At 36.2% G+C, this 18708-nt stretch overlaps 3 protein-coding genes across 3 annotated transcripts; 1 reads left to right on the top strand and 2 right to left on the bottom strand.

Moving 5' to 3' along the window:
- Positions 1–659: 659 nt before the first annotated feature.
- Positions 660–9777, bottom strand: LOC100798582 (dynamin-related protein 1C). Its single transcript, XM_003530851.5, has 16 exons — positions 9352–9777; positions 9210–9273; positions 8125–8232; positions 7542–7643; positions 6814–6864; positions 6649–6710; positions 6428–6518; positions 6235–6299; positions 5772–5966; positions 5531–5650; positions 5370–5440; positions 4968–5193; positions 2891–2941; positions 2282–2531; positions 1602–1741; positions 660–1004 (listed from the first exon to the last, which is right to left on the bottom strand). The coding sequence occupies exons 1-16, from the start codon at positions 9481–9483 to the stop codon at positions 879–881; spliced, it is 1854 nt and encodes a 617-aa protein (XP_003530899.1). The 5' UTR covers positions 9484–9777; the 3' UTR covers positions 660–878.
- A 397-nt stretch (positions 9778–10174) lies between these two features.
- LOC100809590 (transcription termination factor MTERF4, chloroplastic) lies at positions 10175–11979 on the top strand. Its single transcript, XM_003530871.5, has one exon. It carries the CDS (start codon positions 10321–10323, stop codon positions 11818–11820), a length of 1500 nt encoding a protein of 499 aa, XP_003530919.1. The 5' UTR covers positions 10175–10320; the 3' UTR covers positions 11821–11979.
- A 1190-nt stretch (positions 11980–13169) lies between these two features.
- On the bottom strand, positions 13170–18231 carry LOC100785173 (microtubule-associated protein 70-2). Its single transcript, XM_003532472.4, has 11 exons — positions 17632–18231; positions 17458–17543; positions 16770–16835; positions 16510–16680; positions 16215–16385; positions 15967–16122; positions 15710–15856; positions 15504–15575; positions 14888–15418; positions 14602–14795; positions 13170–13683 (listed from the first exon to the last, which is right to left on the bottom strand). The coding sequence occupies exons 1-11, from the start codon at positions 17846–17848 to the stop codon at positions 13644–13646; spliced, it is 1851 nt and encodes a 616-aa protein (XP_003532520.1). The 5' UTR covers positions 17849–18231; the 3' UTR covers positions 13170–13643.
- Between the last annotated feature and the right edge of the window lie 477 nt (positions 18232–18708).

Genomic DNA, 18708 nt, shown 5'->3' with positions numbered 1-18708 from the left:
GGTAGATTCGAAAAGAAATTCAAGGAAATACAATTGTGCGGATTAAAAGTAATTAAATGCTTAAACTTCAGCCTATTTAACCATTGTACAAAAATTATAACTATGATTGGCCATTTATTTATTAGTGTACGACGTCGTATACAGAAGTCAAGTAATATCTTTCTGTTTCTAGTTTCAATATGGCTGTTTTCCGATAATTTTTAGTAATTAAATTGCTTTCGTGTCTTTATAGTTGTACCAATTTCTTTTACACGTTATTAGAAAAAAATTTCTAAAATTTACTCAAGTTTTCAATTAGGTCCTAGTTAATTATAAAATTTTATAATCAAGTCAGTGAAAATATATCAACTGCGCTAAAGGAAGTGCATATGATGATATATGTTCATCATCTTTCAGAAGGGAGTAAATTGAATTTTTTTACTACAACTGCGAATGGCCATTATAAGCATTTATTAAAACGTTTAATAAAACTATAAAGACTAGTAATATAAGTTATCCATTTTTATCCTATTATCAGCTAGATTATTGACATGCTATGTAAATGGTCACCTCGGTTTTAGTTGACAGGTTGTTAACCTTTGACTTTGACGCCATTCAAGTGACTAATAAAATGGAAAAAGTCCTTCGAAAATAATCAATATGGTCGTAAAAACCAAACATCTGAACCACTCGTAAGTTACATAAAATCACAACATAGAACTCCAATGCTTTTGTACACTGTGGTCTGTGGACCAAAAGAATCATTCGCAAGTGCGAATTCAACTTCTTGCCATAACCGTAGATTTTTCTGTTCGTGTTTGATTAAAAAAAAATAGTAAGAATGATCAAATCTATAACAAATCTTCCTCGAAACATCTGTTGCAAACTCTGGGATTTCATTATTTCCAAGCCACGGAGTCAATATCATCCCTAGCTTGCTTGTATAATTCAAGCCTTTTAGCTATTTGATTTCTCCTATCCATAAGGGCTGGGTCTTCGTCTAACATAGCACCCAATTTCTCCTTCTGCATAATAGCTCCCACAATTAGTAATAATTACCACACATAATGTTGCAATATGCATGTGCTTTCATCAAATTCTAAACCAACAAGCAAAACAAATCCCTAATATTGTGCCTGACTATTTGCTAAAACAATTTCACAAGGGAAGTAGCCAACTTTCTATTGTCTTTTCCATGAAACCTTTGTTCATTTGCATATATGAGCTAGTATATGATCCACCAAATATCCTACAATACACTTATATATAGTACAAATACACAAGCCACGGGGAGCCTAACTGATGACTGCCCCAAACATGATCATTCCCAATCCAAATTCAAAGCCAATATATCTTCTCACGTCCATATCTTTATCAATAATTTCAAAAACTTAATCCAACAGTATTAGTTAGATTCATCGTATGCAGCAAAAGAATTATTTCGTAAGCTTAATGAGATACTTGAACCAAGTTAATAAGTTTTCCATGGACATAAGAGGCATTGTAATTTTAATATAAGTAAATTCACACAACCCCAACGTAATTGTAACTTACCTACACCAATGACAATAACATATTTAAGGAATGAGTGAAGATTGTGTCTAAGATGGGAAAAATCATACCTCCTTCCTCCCAACATGAACATAAAAGTGGTTTAGCAATGATCTCTTAGCCTCTCTAACTTGACAATGAACCACGGCCTTTGGTATAGTATTCTTAAGTGTATCGCAAACCATACCGATATAGGAATTAACATTTGATCCTGTAACAATGAACATAATAAACAGAATAATGAATGAATAACCTTACAGATCTGTAAAAACAGTGTCGAAGCCAATTCCAAATTAAGTGAGATTATCACATTTAAATTTAAACTGTCCTTTAAAAAGAGATGCTGAAGGTTAGAATTTCAATTCATCTCACTATTTTATAGGACCAAAAACTTACACTAGATATGAAGCTATGAGAGAAAAGGGAAGTACACATTTTCCCAAAAGCCTAACTTTTTTTAATATTTTAGTGCAGATGAGCTTATGAAAAAGTTTGCCTATTAAAAAATCACTTTTTTAATTGAAAACAACACATGCTGGCCAAAATTAGAAGAAAAAAAGTTCCAATACATTGATTACAAACATAAAGTAACTTACTTTTAATAAAAGACAAGTTTTATTATATACTTAAATAAAAAAGACTGTTTATAAGCTCATCCAAATCAGTCTTGTAGTCCTAGAATAATGATATACTTATAAACTACAATATTATACTTAATTGTTGCGAAAAAGGCTCATAGAAAATTTTGTACCAATTTTGCGCAGGTGATTGTCAGTATAACTATCCATATTGGGGGGACCATTCCGATTTGGATTTGGTGGTCCATTTGGATTCTTTTCTGGTTCAAAATGAATCTTCCTGAAAAATTCCACTGTTAAATAGCTAGACTCCATATCGACCAACCGTAAAACTGTCTTCCTGCTTTCTTCTCGGAATTTTTCCAGAGCTTCATTTGCAGCAGTTGCTATATCATTTGAAAGTGTGGGAAATCTTTTTAGTTCCTACAAGTCATGAAGTAGAACAATTGTAAGATTTAATTCTCTCTTCCCAAGTGATTTCCTCCATCCAAATTCACCTTAATTCCTTTCAAATTCTAAAGTTAATGTCCGAAGCACTATTCACAATCACAAGCCTGGAACGGCATCTTACATCATTTATTTAGTGCTGAAATATACTACTAATATCCTGCATTATTAGCCATTGAACATTCAGTATTTTTTCACACCTGAAAAGAAACCCTAATAACTACCTTGGATGCATGAATTAGATGTGAAATACGAACAGTCACATCCAACTCGCATGTTTATTTTAAAATCATGATTTGTCTGAAAAGAGTTACATCAACTAAAACATTGCTCACCTCAGTTTCTGAAATTGACTTCCGCACAAGTTCTTTTAAAACAAAGTGGACCTGTAGAGTAGAAGAAAGCATGTAATTTATAAATGGAAAGCACAACATCTCACTGGGAAATTTAATACAAAAAAGAACAAGAACAAACACTTATTACAGAAATGTAAATGAGGAAAACCATTCCTTGAGGAGTAACTTATTTCATTTTAGTAACAAAAAGAAAAGGAAAAACACAGGTTAAACAGCCATCATGTGGTAGACTGAAATATGCCAAGTGCCAACGAGTACGAGAAACAAATTTCAAATTTATAGTTTTTGGTATGGAATACATCAGGATTTCACCATGGGAAATTATCTATGATTAGAAAGAGATTCAGAAAGCAAAAAGAATTCAGCAGTCATGCAATTTCAGTTTTAACAATGGTCAAGGTTTGGGTTGAAATGGGAGAAAAGAAGAGGAAACTAGGTCATTCACAATAGTGTGCTTATATATATTCATATGATCTCATGATTTTCACTAACTTCATTTGGCCTTGAAATAAACTAGGTCAGGATAAACAATAGGATGGAATAAAGGGGTGTTTGCAGCTTGGTTTGGTTTGGTTTTTTATCAAAAAGTCACCTGTACCAAACATAAAAATTACATGCGGTTCAGTTCTGTTTTATTTTAATATAAAATCCGAACCAATTGGTTTGGTTAGGATCGGTTTTTGGTCACTATAAAATTGTTGAACATTCTAGTGAGAATTTGCCAAATAAAGTCAGCACAACACAATACAAACAGTACATGTTCTTGCCAGTAGTTCTAAAACAGCACAATCCAAATTAAAATGATCATTAATTCAAAACATTTTTCTAAAACAGCACAATACAAACTAAAATGATAACAATTAGCAACATAAAAACATAATAGCCAACATCCACAGTGGGGTTGTGGATTAATGGAATTTGATAACTTAATAAGTTTATTACACCTACAACGCAAACTGAAAAAAAATAAAAAGAATTATTAATTATACATATATAATCTAGGCTTGATGTTGAAATTTAAACACAACTTCCAAACTTTAAACACAGCAAAAAGAAATCAATTCAAACATGTGACATCTAATGTAAATCTGAAAATGTCTATTGAAAATATAATTTAACTCAAAATCTCTATTATAAAGTGTAAACATCTGATTCATAAAAAAAATGGAAAGAAAAAACAGCCACGATAAAGGACCAGGTAAAAGTGCCTGCTGCAACAATAAAGCCTTAGTTCCAATCTTTAGAGCCATAAAGAGAAAAGGGAAAAAAAAATAGAATTAGAAACTATATACATGTCATTTAGGCAAAACTAAATACATTAAACAAGTAAAAGCTTTTGTGCTAAAACCATAAACCCTCTTAAGGAAGCTCCAGCAGGAAAGGTATCTAATCAAACACAAAAATCTCTAATCAAACGAACACAAACAAAAATAAATACATTAACAAATGAACAAAAATCAACTTAAGGGCTAGATCTTAGAGGCATGACGGATTCGCAAGAGAGGTGACAGCGGCACTGCAAATTCACGAGAGGTCCGTTCGGCGTTCAGGGGTAGAGAGTAGAGGCACATGAGACTCGAGAGGTTGAGGATGAGGTCTGAGGGTTACTAATTTAGGTTTTCACTAAAGACTCTTTAGTGGATATGGTTTTGTTTGAAACAATGTGTTGTATATTGGGCAAGCCAGCAGTGCACACACACAGCAACAGCATAATACACTAACACTTGTGGTTCAGTTCAGTTTGGGTCGGTTCCAAAATTCCAAACTGAACTGAACCACTCGGTTTCAGGAAAAATAGATCCAAAAAAATCGGTTTTGATCAGTTATCGGTTTTTTGGATTGGTTTTCGGTTTTGTTTTTGGATTGGTTCGGTTCTGAACACCCCTAAGATGGATCACTTGAAGGGTGATAGAGCTTTATTTTGAAAAAAAAAATACAGCATCAGTGAAGAATATCACATCTAAACAAGTATTTCATATCAATATCTGGTAATTTCATCAGACCAAGGAACAGAATGACAGATTAAAACAAAATGTAATAAAGTCAAGAAGATTACAGCATCCACGGAGGCTTCAGCTGGGCCTTTGAAATAGCCAATTGACCCTTCAATGAGTCTTCTATAACCCTGCTCTGGAGCAATCAGATGGGGCTGATACCCATCAGCTTCAGTGACAACTCTCTGGACATTTTTTAAAGAAAGATGGCGATCAAAAGGGAGCTTTTTTAAAGCAGCCGGTAATTGGTGATCAAAAACTCCATATATCCGGTCCCCACCAGGACGTCTGAAATAGTTGGTTAATCAAATAGATTAACTTTCTAAAAAGGTTAAAACCATAAGGCATAAAAAAAAAGTTGCATAATTATTTGTTATGAAAAGAAAACAAAAGTATACTAGAAGCCAATTCTAGAGCTCAATAAGAGCACTTACCCTTTCACCTAAAAAAAAAAGAGCACTTACCCTCCATCCAGGTGTTCTCTAAACACTTTGTCAAATGCACGACACATCTCTAAAATAGTGTAAAGTTGGGCCTACATAAGCAAAAAAGCACCTCTTAAAACACTCAGAAATCAAGTATTTTCAAATCAAAGATTTATTTCAGTATCGGTCTCTGTTCTGACCCCTGAGTCCACAGCAATTGGCCTGCCAATACGGTCCAACTCTGCATTAAGCTCGTCAATTGTCTTATTTATTAAGGCAATGATGCTAGGTATCTTCTGCCTGATAACTTGCTCCAAATGCTGTAGTTATAAAAACCATCAAAGGAACAATCAGAAATCCATTGAAGAATAGTAAGTTAGTAATATATCAAAATGTTACAGAAAATTACTTGAATTAATTAGAAAATAGGAATGAGAATACCTGGGATAGAAGCTTAGCAAGATATTCTGAGCCCATTTTATGCGCCAAATGTCCATATTCAGGACTTGTCTCAAAATATTCCCGCTCCTTCCTACGAGCAGCGATCATGTCTACGTTTCTATTAATATCAGCTTGTGAACGGTTCACAATTCCAACCCATGGATGCTGCAGCCTGTATTGCCTTCCCTCGAGAACCTTCAGGATTCACATAAAAAACTTTCATCATTTTGCAACTCGCACTCAACAATAAACTATATAATCTTAGTTAAATGCATCGAAGTCAATTTAAGTTACTGAACACTGAATCAGAAGATGGTAGTAGTTGTTAAGAAAACATATATCAACTGCATTAGTTCCTTTATCCATAAGATCAAGTTTGGTGTTCTTATTTAAATGCATCGAAGTCAATTTAAGTTACTGAACACTGAAACAGAAGATGGTAGTAGTTGTTAAGAAAACATACATCAACTGCATTAGTTCCTTTATCCATAAGATCAAGTTTGGTAACGACACCAAATGTTCTTTCACCTGAAAAAAATATAAAAAGAAAAAAAACTTCTAAATGAATGCTGGCCAAGAAAGAATGAGAAAAAAGAAAATTGAAAGAAACAGTGTCTACCCTTGGAATTCCTTCCAATATAAATAAACAGCCATACCTGAAGGGTCAACTTCTCTGGCGATTTTTATGGCATCTGAAGTGGCAATATCTTGATTTGCAGGAGAGATAGCTAAGATAATGCAGTTTGGCTTCACAATCAAAGAACTCAGTTAGATCATTCACAAGAAACAAGAAGGTAATCTATATGAACAAGTGTAGACAATGAATTTGGCAGAAGTATATTAGAAAGGTAGTTCAGTTTGCTTAAAAGTTAATTACCTTCTCAACATAAGAACGGACCATATTTTCAATATCTTGAACAATACTCTCCTGTTGTCCCTCTGCAAGAGAAGCCAAATTTTCATTATATGTCAGATTCTGATGAGTCTTCTCAGAATACCAATCAATTTGTAAAACCGTACTGGGAAATATATTGAGGCTTACCTACTGCAACCTTCGTTAACCCAGGAAGATCTATAAGGGTTAAGTTCACAACTGCAAAAAAAGCCACATAAAATCATCATACATCTGACATCTCAAACCAAAATGTCATATAGAAAGAAAGAATTAACTATGTCTTCAATATTCCCATTTGCCAACAAGGAGGGTAAGGATTAAAAGAGAGAGCCAACGTTCTTCAACCAAAAGAAATTAATTATGATTTCCAAAATTTAGTAACCAGCAAGTGCAATGCGGCAAGGAAATCTTCAAACCCAAAAAAATTGTTAAGCCTATCTGAAGTGAACTAGAAACTATACCAGAGCTATCACTGTTTAGTGTTTATAACGATTCTCACAATTATTAGAGTCCACCTAAAATTTTCCCTGAAATCACTGTTTACCACAATTTCCAAAAACGAAAATCTTTTGCAACTAGGGCCCAAAACTTGAGAATGCATAGTATTTGCACAGAAACTAAATCAGCAACTTGGAAGAAATAAAGCAGAAGATTAAGTCCTACAAGTTTTGGAAGAGAAGATTTGTTCAACTACTTCACAAAATGTAGTTATTTTAAATCATAAGCCATCATTAGTCACCACAATCAAATGTTCAATGAAGTGGAAATGATAAGAAAGACACTGAGAACAGTTTTAAAATAATTTACAAGTTCTCAATCAAATCAATGCTTTCAAGATTCTAGTCATGTTATCAACGGCCAATACAAAAACAAACCATTTGGAGAATAAATGCTGAGATGAATTGGAATGTTAGAAATTTGCTTTGTCTTCCCAGTTATACGATCTGTTTCATCTGCTATTTCCTTCCTCACAGCAGCTGCACAGGCATTAAAGGAACGTTAGAGAATCAATTAATTGAGACATTATAATAGTATAATCGTAGGGATATATAAGGTGGGTTGGATGGTTAGGGGAGAAGGTCGCGGGTTGGATCCCCTTTGCTAACAAAACTAACATCTAACAACTAACATTTGCCAATAAAAAAAAATAGTATAATTGAGACATTACTTGTTTGTCCCACACTGAACAATGGACACATAGACAAACATAATAAATCCCCAAGCTAAAACAGACCCTTGCAAAATGTACATACTGCATAGAATACGTCCCATCTACAATCATAGCGTCTATTTTCATTTCAAAGCTACAGTACTAGAAAAATTATTTACACTTTTATTAACAAACAAATGAACTGAAAAGATTATTCAAGCTGCTTGTTGTACGTGATGTTATCCACTCATTATTGCCCATCTGGCTAAAACAGAAATAGAAGAATTTTAGTTAGAAACTTCATTTACCAAAGTCGGTGAATCTCCTTCTCGGTATGTGAAGAAACTCAGCATACTCATGTGTCCCTTCTTCCGTCTTGTGAAGTTGCAGCACTAGTGGCCTCCGTGTAACAATACCTTACAGAAAAAAAAAGGCAAAAAACCATTCAGAGGCAAGGAAATAAGTTATAACCAATAACCATCCTCCACGGAAAACAGAAAAATAAAAAAATGGCCGCCTGGGATAAGCTATTTACAGTAAACCAAAAAATCTCTCAAAAATCTTCATACTTTCTTCCGAAAAAAAAGTAACCACTTTTGTCGTTCCGCACTTAGTAACCACTTTATGAACTACTGATAAGAGAGGATAATCTCCTTTCGAGTAGGAGTAACTCCAGGGGTTTAAGGGAGGTTAAGGGGGAGAATTCAGATCTGATAATATTCTTTTTCATATCCTTTCTTCTCGACAAATTCATTACATATATCTCAGCACCCCACATTCTGGCGTAACAAACTCATACGTGGCATACTAGCATAGGCTATTGTATAACAGAAAGATAGAATATACTAACAGACTAGGGATCACATGCATGACAGCATTTTGTTAACTTTTCCTCCCCTTCTATTCCTAAACATAATCTCTCAATTTCACAGGTACTGCCTTGTTACGAATGGGCCTGGTGACAACAGCCCTATTGGTCTCCCACTGATTAGCTTGTGCTTTTGGGCGCTTCTTCAACTCAACATCAAGCAAGTCACTTTGGTCCGTATCAACTACATTGCTGATCTCATGAAATACGTTATAACCGATAACCATCCTCCATGAATAATAATAATAATAATAATAATAATAAAAACATGGCCACCTGGGAGAAGCTATTTACAGTAAACCAAAATCTCCAAAAAAGTCTTCATATTTTCTTACCAAACAACAACAGTAACCACTTTTGGATAATGGTGTTTCATTTCACACTCAGTAACCACTAGCAAGCATGGCATCATTTCTTGTACATCTATATATATTAGGAGTAGCTCCTTATGAACTACATTGATAAATAGATCTCGTAAAATAACAAACGAGAGCAGAACATAGTAAGAAAGAGAGAAAGATTCACCAGATCCACGAGGCAGAAAATCTCTCCCGACAACACTTTCTAGCACCGACGATTTCCCTGAACTCTGATATTCCACAAAATAAATTAAAAGAAACAGATAGAAAGCATTGAAGTTAGAATGGAGAAGGTGTTGGTTCGGTACCTGTCCACCGACGACGGCGACAGAGGGAAGAGCCTCCCAGAGCGACAAGCCCTCGCCACCGTGATCTCCCAAAACGGTGCAGGCTCGTTGGATCTTATTGATGAGACCAATCAAGCTCGTCATCGTCGCCATTTTGGATCAGATCGGATCGGAGGAGAGGTTTAGAGAACGGAAGAAGGAGATCTAACGAGACAGAGGTTTATGGTTTTAGATCAAACGCGCTTCTTCGAGGGATGCCGAATTAATGTGCATCCAAAAAGATGGGAATTTCGAACGAGGAAACCAGCATCAACAGAAAATAAAATAAAGTTAATGGAGACGAACCAAACGGTTCTTTATTTAGTGAGTATGTGATGGGGCAAATGGTCACTTCACAATCACAGGTTCCTATGTAGGTTTTGAACAAATGAAAAGGAGTTAGTTCTAAAGTCATTTTTTGAATGTTATTGTCACATGACATTGACACTCTCCGAATAAATGAAATAAAAACAAAAATTCTAAAATATTCGCAACCGTGTTTTCTTGTTACCATATTAAAATAACTAAATTACTTATGTTGTCATTTCAAATTTGTGTTAACATATAATAAAAAATAGTTCTGGACAAAAACAAAAACAAATATTATCATTTCATAAATAAAAATATTAGCTTACTAATTTTTTTTTATTAACATGGATAATATTCTAACATTTATTATCTAATTATTATACTAGTCGCAACTGAACATTGTGTTTTCTTGTGTTGTTTTTAATATTAAAATAACTGAATTAAAAAAGTAAGAAAATATTTATATGTTGGATGAGGCCCAACCAGCAAAAGAGGAACGGGCTTGAAGCCCATTTTCCATTCTCCCAGCTCCTTGAGCTGTAGTTGCGTTTGCATTGCATCTAACGTTAGTCGCTGTTGAAAGTTGAAACGAAACCACCATAACCATTTTATTACTGTTCGAGCTTCGCTTCACTTGAATCAATGGTCGCAAGAAGAAAAGTCCTTAACTTGTTATCAACCTTAATTCCCCACCACGCCAATGCATTTTCTCGTCACCCGCACGACCACAACCCCTTTACCAAAATCCCCAAAACCCTTTTTAGGGTTTATTATGGAACCCAATCATCAGCATCGAAACTCCCCGAATATGAGATGCCATCGGTGACGTGGGGCGTGATCCAGGGTCGCAAGGAGAAGCTCGTTTCGCGAGTAATCATCTTCGATTACCTCAAGGGTTTGGGAATCATCCCCGACGAATTGCACGACCTCGAGCTTCCCTCCACCGTCGACGTCATGCGCGAGCGCGTCGAGTTTCTCCAGAAATTAGGTCTCACCGTCGACGACATCAACAACTACCCTCTAATGTTGGGGTGCAGTGTCAGAAAAAACATGATCCCCGTCTTGGGGTACTTGGAAAAAATTGGGATCGCAAGGCCCAAGCTTGGTGGATTTGTTAAGAATTACCCGCAGGTATTGCATGCTAGTGTCATTGTTGAGCTTGCTCCTGTTGTTAAGTTCCTTAGGGGGCTTGATGTGGAGAAAGATGATATTGGCTATGTGTTGCAAAAGTACCCTGAACTTCTTGGCTTCAAGCTTGAGGGTACTATGAGCACTTCAGTGGCTTATCTTGTTAGTATTGGTGTGAACCCTAGAGATATTGGTCCAATGGTCACTCAGTATCCTTATTTATTAGGGATGAGAGTTGGGACTGTGATAAAGCCGATGATTGATTACTTGGTCGATTTAGGGCTGCCGAAGAAGGTTTTGGCCAGGATGTTGGAGAAGAGAGCTTATGTTCTTGGCTATGATCTTGAAGAGACTGTGAAACCCAATGTGGAATGTTTGATTAGCTTTGGTGTTGGGAGGGATTGTTTGGCTTCGATTATTGCTCAATATCCGCAGATTCTCGGGCTGCCTCTTAAGGCTAAGTTATCCACGCAGCAGTACTTTTTCAGTTTGAAGCTTAAGGTTGACCCTGAAGGGTTTGCACGCGTGGTGGAGAACATGCCACAGGTGGTTAGTCTCCACCAACATGTGATTATGAAGCCGGTTGAGTTTCTCCTTGGAAGGACGATACCGGCACAGGACGTGGCAAGTATGGTGGTCAAGTGTCCTCAGTTGGTGGCACTGAGAGTTGAGCTCATGAAGAACAGCTATTACTTCTTCAAGAGTGAGATGGGGAGGCCCTTGCAAGAGCTTGTGGAATTCCCTGAGTATTTTACTTATAGTTTGGAGTCCAGGATCAAACCCAGATACCAGAGGCTGAAGAGTAAAGGGATAAGGTGTTCCTTGAATTGGATGCTGAATTGTAGTGACCAGAGGTTTGAAGAGAGGTTGCAGGGTCATTACATTGAAACTGAGAGTGTAGGCCCCAGATTCTGTATGGGAGGGAAATTAGAGCTACCAGGGAATGGCCTAGTGTCAGATGAGGAAGAGGAGAGTGATGATGAACTATTATACAGACGAACTGTTTCTCTTTAGCTCCACAATTTTATTTTTTTGTTTTTGCTACAGTTGGTAAAACTATCGCAAAGTAATACTGTCATCAATTGGAGAACTAAGTTTTATCTATTTTGTCCCTCATTTGTACTGTTATTGCATTTGTATTGCCAATAGATGACATATCAATTTTTCAATTTATTCTTTATGCACAATAATCTTTGGAGGCGGAATAAAGTCTAAAACCTTGATAATATGCATTGAAACCTTTGATAATATGCACAATGTTTGTTGTTTCCTTCATTATTTAGTAATAAACTAATAGCACCACAGAATTTTGAAGTCTCTTGGTGTATTTAAGTAAGCTGAAAAAGTCGATTTTTTTTTATCAATGGGAAATAAACAACCGAATAAAGGGAGTGCCTAAAGCATCTTCTAACAAAAGTTGATTATTAAGGCTCTCTGCAGCATGCAAATCAATCAAATTAAGGCTTTGAAGAAATTCATAGGGCAGTATAGCCCATTGGTGTGCGTGTGGATTTCTGTTTGTAAAGTTCCAAACATGGATTGAGCAAAAACATTTCTGTTGTAACTTTCACCCAAACTATGGTTTTGACTTTTGAACTTTCCTAACTGGAAACTGAACACACCGTAACAATGTTCATGAAAGTATCATCAGTATGGAAGTAGATCACAAAACCAACGCATGCTTTATAATTATACTGTTTCAGCAGCAAAAGTGAAGTCCATATTCTTGGATGAGTTTTGTTCTTTGATTTCTGGAATCGTTTGACTGCTGAGACCAGATGAGACATACATACCACACTGTGAAGGTCGATGCTAGGCATTAGGCAAGGGTCGTCTCTTTTAACTCGGTTGAAATGGGTGGGAAATGGAAATGCCCAATAACAATAGCCGGGGATGTGATTTACGGAGCTTTTGACAATTGAATTTGGATCAATATCAGCCCAAAGAAATCAGATTTGCTACAAAATTTTTTAGAATAAGGTTTATAGAAATGAATCACTTATAAAGAATATTTTTGGCTTATCCCGAATAAAGTATCACCATTCTCAATTTGAAGAACAAATATTCAATAAGTTTTCAACTTGAGCACATATTGACATGAAAAGAGAGAAGTATAATTTTCAAAATAAAAAAGAAAGACAATGCAATTTAATGGAGCGAGTTTTACCCTAAAACATTACAAACAAATTTCCTACAAAAACTTGTTCTAGATTAAAACGTTGTTGGCTAACCATTTGTCGTGCATATATTATTTAAGGCAGGTTATTGTGGCTTACTGGTACGGATATTACCAAGTTTTAACAACGGAGGAATAAATGAAAAGGCAGCACTTCGTGTTTCACACAAACATGAACATATAAATCAACTCGAAACTATTAATGTATAACACAACCAAATAAGTTTAGATCTTGATCTGATTACAAAGATATTAACAAACCTGAGATGAGAGGACACAATCACACTATCTGCGTATTACAAATATCAACTGCAAAAAGGAGAAAGGGGGGATATAAAGCGGCTACCTATACAACCACACAGCCACTCAAAGAAAAGCTGAAGGTTAGCTCCAAGTTAATTTTCTTCCTTTGCCTGGCTTCTTAGCCGATCTCTCTCTAAGCAGGAAATACAAAGTCTGTCAGGCGCATACCGATTCCTTAAACGCTCTTCTCACCATCAATCCATGGCCAATAACATAAATAATGGTTGTCGGAATGCCAGTTACAATCTTATAATCAATTGGGGGGGAAAAGACAAAAGAAAAAATAAAGTAAACAAAGAAGGGCAGAAGAACGATGCTATGAAAACCCACTCCTTAGTGCCTCTTCAAGAGACGATTGTCATTGCGTGCTGCGTGTTAATCCTCCCCGTGCCACATTTCTGCACAAATATAGCATTCCCGTCATTCACCCAAGATAATGGAGAAATCAGAAAGTCAGAAACAATGTAAATCACCAATTCAGGAGTTGTTGCAAATTGAAGAATTGTTGACAAAGCATCAACAAAATAAATACTATGCCAACAGGGATTTTGACAATTACATGCAAACACAGTTAAGTTTGGTAGAAATGCCAACAATATGTTAAAAAAATATTTGGTAGACGAGAGCAAACCAAACAAATAGTGTCATTTGAAGGAAAATTACTCTCACACAAGAGGACAAAGTAGAGAAATATTCTAGAAATTATGTGTATTTACAGAAGACCTGAAACAAAGTAATAACATCTGACAGATAATTTATGTAAATAATGCCAAGGCGAGGTAAAAGATGTAGCATATATGCAAAGAAATATCAAATATAAGTTAGGATATATAACAATGTTCTTCCTTTTCAGAAAATTGACGTAAAGTTTTTCAATGCAAATCACTTCGTCACATTTGTTAAAAAGCCTAGACATTGTTCAGTTACCAAAACAAGAGGCCCAGGGTGAAAACAAAATTATCTATTAGGTAGGAATTACGGGTGATATTCAGTGCAAAGAGAGACCATAAACAAATACACATTCTGTAACCTAAAATCCAGGAAATCAAAATAGTTCATAATTGACCTTGAACAGAAACACCTAATGAAATATACCTGGAAAGTAACAGTGAAATACAACAACAACAACAACAACAACAACAAAGTCTTATCCCACTAGGTGAAGAGAAAATAACAGTGAAAAAAGGAAGAAAATGAATCCATAAGATATGCAAAGTTCCCGGTAACAAAATCATTTATAGAAAACAGCAAGACATGGCACTCCATTGAATAAATTGTACAGGAATTAAACCAAAGAACAAAAGCAAAATGGGTACCTTCCAGAAACAAGCTGATGCTGAGCACTGTTCACAGGGCCCTTTACATTACTGAAACGCTTTGCTCTTGTGTCTTGTTCTTTTTCAACACGCATTGCAGCTACCTCCTTCTCCATGGAAGCTACTTCTCTTCTCATCTTCTTTGCCTCAACTTCCATGGCTTTGGTCAATGTATCTACTTTCTTTGCCAGCATCTGACAGATAACAACCATTGCAACAATTAGCTAAGATTATAATTATCAATTAGAAATCTAAGATTAATATCCAAGAACAAAAAAATACTAACTTCAATGGCATCATCTTTATCTTTTAGGCTTTGATCTTTCTCATGACCAACTTTCCTCAAGGCTAAGACCTCTTTCTGCAGCAAATCATACAAAACTCCTGGAACACTATCGTCTGTATCCACTGTTGGGAAGTCATTTGGTTTATCATCTGAATTTCCTTTCCATTTATCTTTTTCTTCCCTGACTTTGGTTCCTTCGGAAGACTGGTTGAATGAGTAACTTGGAGGTTTTCCATTTAGAAGAATTTTACTCCTTTCTAATGACCTTGTACCACCATCAAATGATTTAGATGTGCCTTTAGCATGCTTCAAAACTGTGCTTGAAGACACAGAAGACCTAATTTGAGTGGACGGTGATCTCTTCAAAAACCCATTAGATGTTAGTTTTGAGATGTTATCAGCTCCACCTAGGGATTGACGTCGAGAAGGCCCATTGCTAACACATCTTCCCTCTGAGGTGCCGCGATTAATACTGTTAGAAGTTTCTCTCAAACTCTCCTGTAGCACTTTAAGCCTTAATTGATATTTTTCCTGAAAATTGTAAAAGGTTTACCTTGAGTAATGGCAGAAGTAATCCCTAAGCTAATACATGGGGGCTGAAAACCCAGATTATTACTTTTAACTGTGCTTCAGACTTTGCAGTTCGCTCAGTTATAGCAAGCTTGTCCCGAAGTTGCTGCATCTCTCCCTAATAAAAGTGTAGTTTGGTAAAAAAATGGAAACCGTATTGAAGGGAAACCAAATGCAAGAAGATATATACTTTTTTTTATAAAAAAAAAGGCACAAAAGATTAAATCCAAAGGAATCAGAAATGATATCCACCTGCAAGAATCGTCGTTCTTCAAGCCATTGTTTCACAGGCATCACTTTGTCATTAGCATCTTTCCATTCATTTGCAACCACTACAGCTACTCTGTTTGCTGTTACCTTGGCACGAGCTAACTCCCGGTCAAGAGTTTTTCTTTCTTCCTATATAGTATCAAAACAAATCATGCAACAAAAGATGCTTTTAGCTATGGTCAATGTAATGATTGAGTAAACAAATTAGAAGAGTAAAGTTGGTAAGTGTGACACATTACATTCATTTCTTGAAATTTCCGTTGATAATCTCTCACAGCATTTGCAGCTGCACCACCTGCAAGGACAGCCTCTTCTAGTTCTCTCACGGTTTGGGTAAGCTTTTCAACCTCTGCCACCTTCAGTCTATGCATTTTGTCCAAAATTTTATTTTCTTCCTGGGAGAGGTGATGATGAAACCAAATGTCAGAAATTACATTATTATGTCTGGCATACTTGAGAGAGAAACACAATACAAAATTGCAAATACCTGGCAAATCTCAATCTGTTTAATTAGCTCTTGATTTTTATTTTGGAGATCATCCACCATGGAGGCCTTAGCCAAGGCAATCTGTACAGTCTTCTCAGCTTCAATAAGTGCTGCTTCTTTAGATTTGGTGAGACGGTCTAAAGCTTTGTTATCATCTTGAAGTTTTGCTATCTGTTCGAAACAAATTGAAGAAAATAATGACATAAATCACCTATGACAAGTCAGCTTCAGTCCCCTTCATCATTTTATTCTCATGGGAATCACCATTCAAAGTAGAAGAACAAAGTAATAATACCTCTTGCCGCGCAAGCTTAAGTTCAGCCTCCAGAGGAGCAAGAATGGCCTCTATAGGAGGCATGTCATCATCCTTCTGAGCAGCATGGACCCTTCGAAGAGTGGCTTCAGCTGCAAACTGAGCTGCCATCGATGCTTTCTTTTCATCATTAATTTTCTTTATTTCAAGATTCTGCAAGAAATATCCAGTTTAGTAAAAACACACCACGTAACCTCAGAAATTTACTCCTCGCTAAGCTTGATAGAGGCTTCAAGCATTACTTTGCTTTCTAGAAGAGATTCTGTTAACTTCAGCTTCCCCTCAACCCTTGACAATTCTTCAGTAAGCTACAGTGAAAGGAAAAAAACAACAACAAAAAATAAAGTTACATTTCAAGTTGACGCAAAGTCATGAAAGTATACATTAAGAAACAGCAGTAACATGAATAAGTGAAATTATGGCATAGGGACAAGTTTTCAAGTAAACCATGCACAAGAAACAATTGAAATCATTATAACACCACCAATAAGGTTAAAATATGAAACAAAAAAGTAGCCCCACCCCCTACATCAGCCAAAACATAATTACCTGCATAAATATATGACACGGAAAAACTGACATACATAATGACTCTAGAGCAAAAAAAATATATACAATAAACACCAAAAGCAAAGTCGAAACAATATCACCAACAAACAAACACGGAAATATACAGAGCACTTTGTAATAATAATAATAATAAAATATAAAAAAAAAAACAAATATATCTTTGGTAAAAAAATAAAATCAATCAACAAAGAAACATTGTCCAGTGCAAAAGTAAAAACCTAAAGAAATTAGTAATAAAGTTTCCATAATCCTAAGTCTTAACACTAACAGTAACAGCAATGATCATTTTGGAAATTTGTAATTAATTTATTTTAATTTCGGTTGAATAATATATAACGAAGGCGAAAATTAGAAAGTGACCTCTTCAACGGCCTTTTCTCTGAGTCGTTCGGAGAGCCTCAAGGCTTTGATCTCCGCCTGCGCTTCTGATAATTCTCTGTCCTTATCTACAAACACGCAACACAGTGATTAGTGAACAACACGAAGCAGCAAAATCAGGTTAAGAACTCGCCAGATCGAGTCTCATTTTCGCACCTCTCACTTCATTCTCCAACCGATTGAGCTCCACCTTCACCGGATCCGAACCGTGCAACAGGTTCATGAACTCGTCCGCGTCGAGGCTCGGCCTCATCGAATGCGCGCGCCTCCGCGACGAGCTCTTCCCTTCCTTGAACGATCCAGACACCGCCAACGGCAGCACCGGCGTGGCCACCGTCGCCTCTGCTCCCCCCTCGCCGGAAACCTCCGCCATGGCCGATCTAACCGATGTGGAAACCACTCACATCCAAGTGCTCCTCCGAGCGAGAGTCGGAGAGAAAGTGCAGCTGCTCTGAGAACGAGACGGTGGTTTTAGAGAGAGAAATTCGGAGATAGAAGGTTTCATAGTCTGCTTGTTTCTCTCTCTAGATTGTGATTATAAATCTGGGCTTTTCTTCTTTTCCACTTTTATTTATTTATTTATTAAATTGTTGCTGTGTGTTGTTTTTGCAGTGAGAGTGATAGTGAGATTAAATAAATCTGAGTAATCAGTGTATAGCTGGCTGTTATAGTTAAGCAGACCAATACTGAGTGAGTGACAGGGAAACACTTTCTCATCATCTTAATCAGTCTAATAAAGGAGGGTTCAGCTTCAAGATAAACCGGTAGCGTAATGCGCACTCCATGCATTGCAAGTGAAACATCTTCGATATGGGTGCGTACGATAGCCAATGGGGCCCAGGATGAGCTTAGCTGGACAAACTCACTAGTGACTATCATTAACACATACATATGACGTTTAACGTTTTCAACTCATAGGATTAATAGAAATGGGTAATCCTGGATTTAGAATGTCTGGACAAACTTGTTGTAATTGATTTTCTTTATGCTATTACGGGGAAAGTTTGAGTCATCTTAAATTGGTAAGAAATCATGGTAGAACTTGTAGATGAGCAAGAGAATCATTAATAACATTCCAGTGTAGGTATCATAATGTCAAAAAAATAAATAAAAATGTACCAAACTGCATAAACTGTCTAATCTCACTACTGGCAGGGAATTGTATGCTCGTGTCCAAATTTGAAAATAGCGGAGAGAATAGAAAACATCTAAATTTTGTATAAATAACAAAAC

Source organism: Glycine max, chromosome 8, assembly GCF_000004515.6.
Source record: "Glycine max cultivar Williams 82 chromosome 8, Glycine_max_v4.0, whole genome shotgun sequence".
Classification (NCBI taxonomy): domain Eukaryota; kingdom Viridiplantae; phylum Streptophyta; class Magnoliopsida; order Fabales; family Fabaceae; genus Glycine; species Glycine max.
Note: the sequence above shows the minus strand (reverse complement) of the source record. Positions and strands in the feature narration are given on the sequence as shown.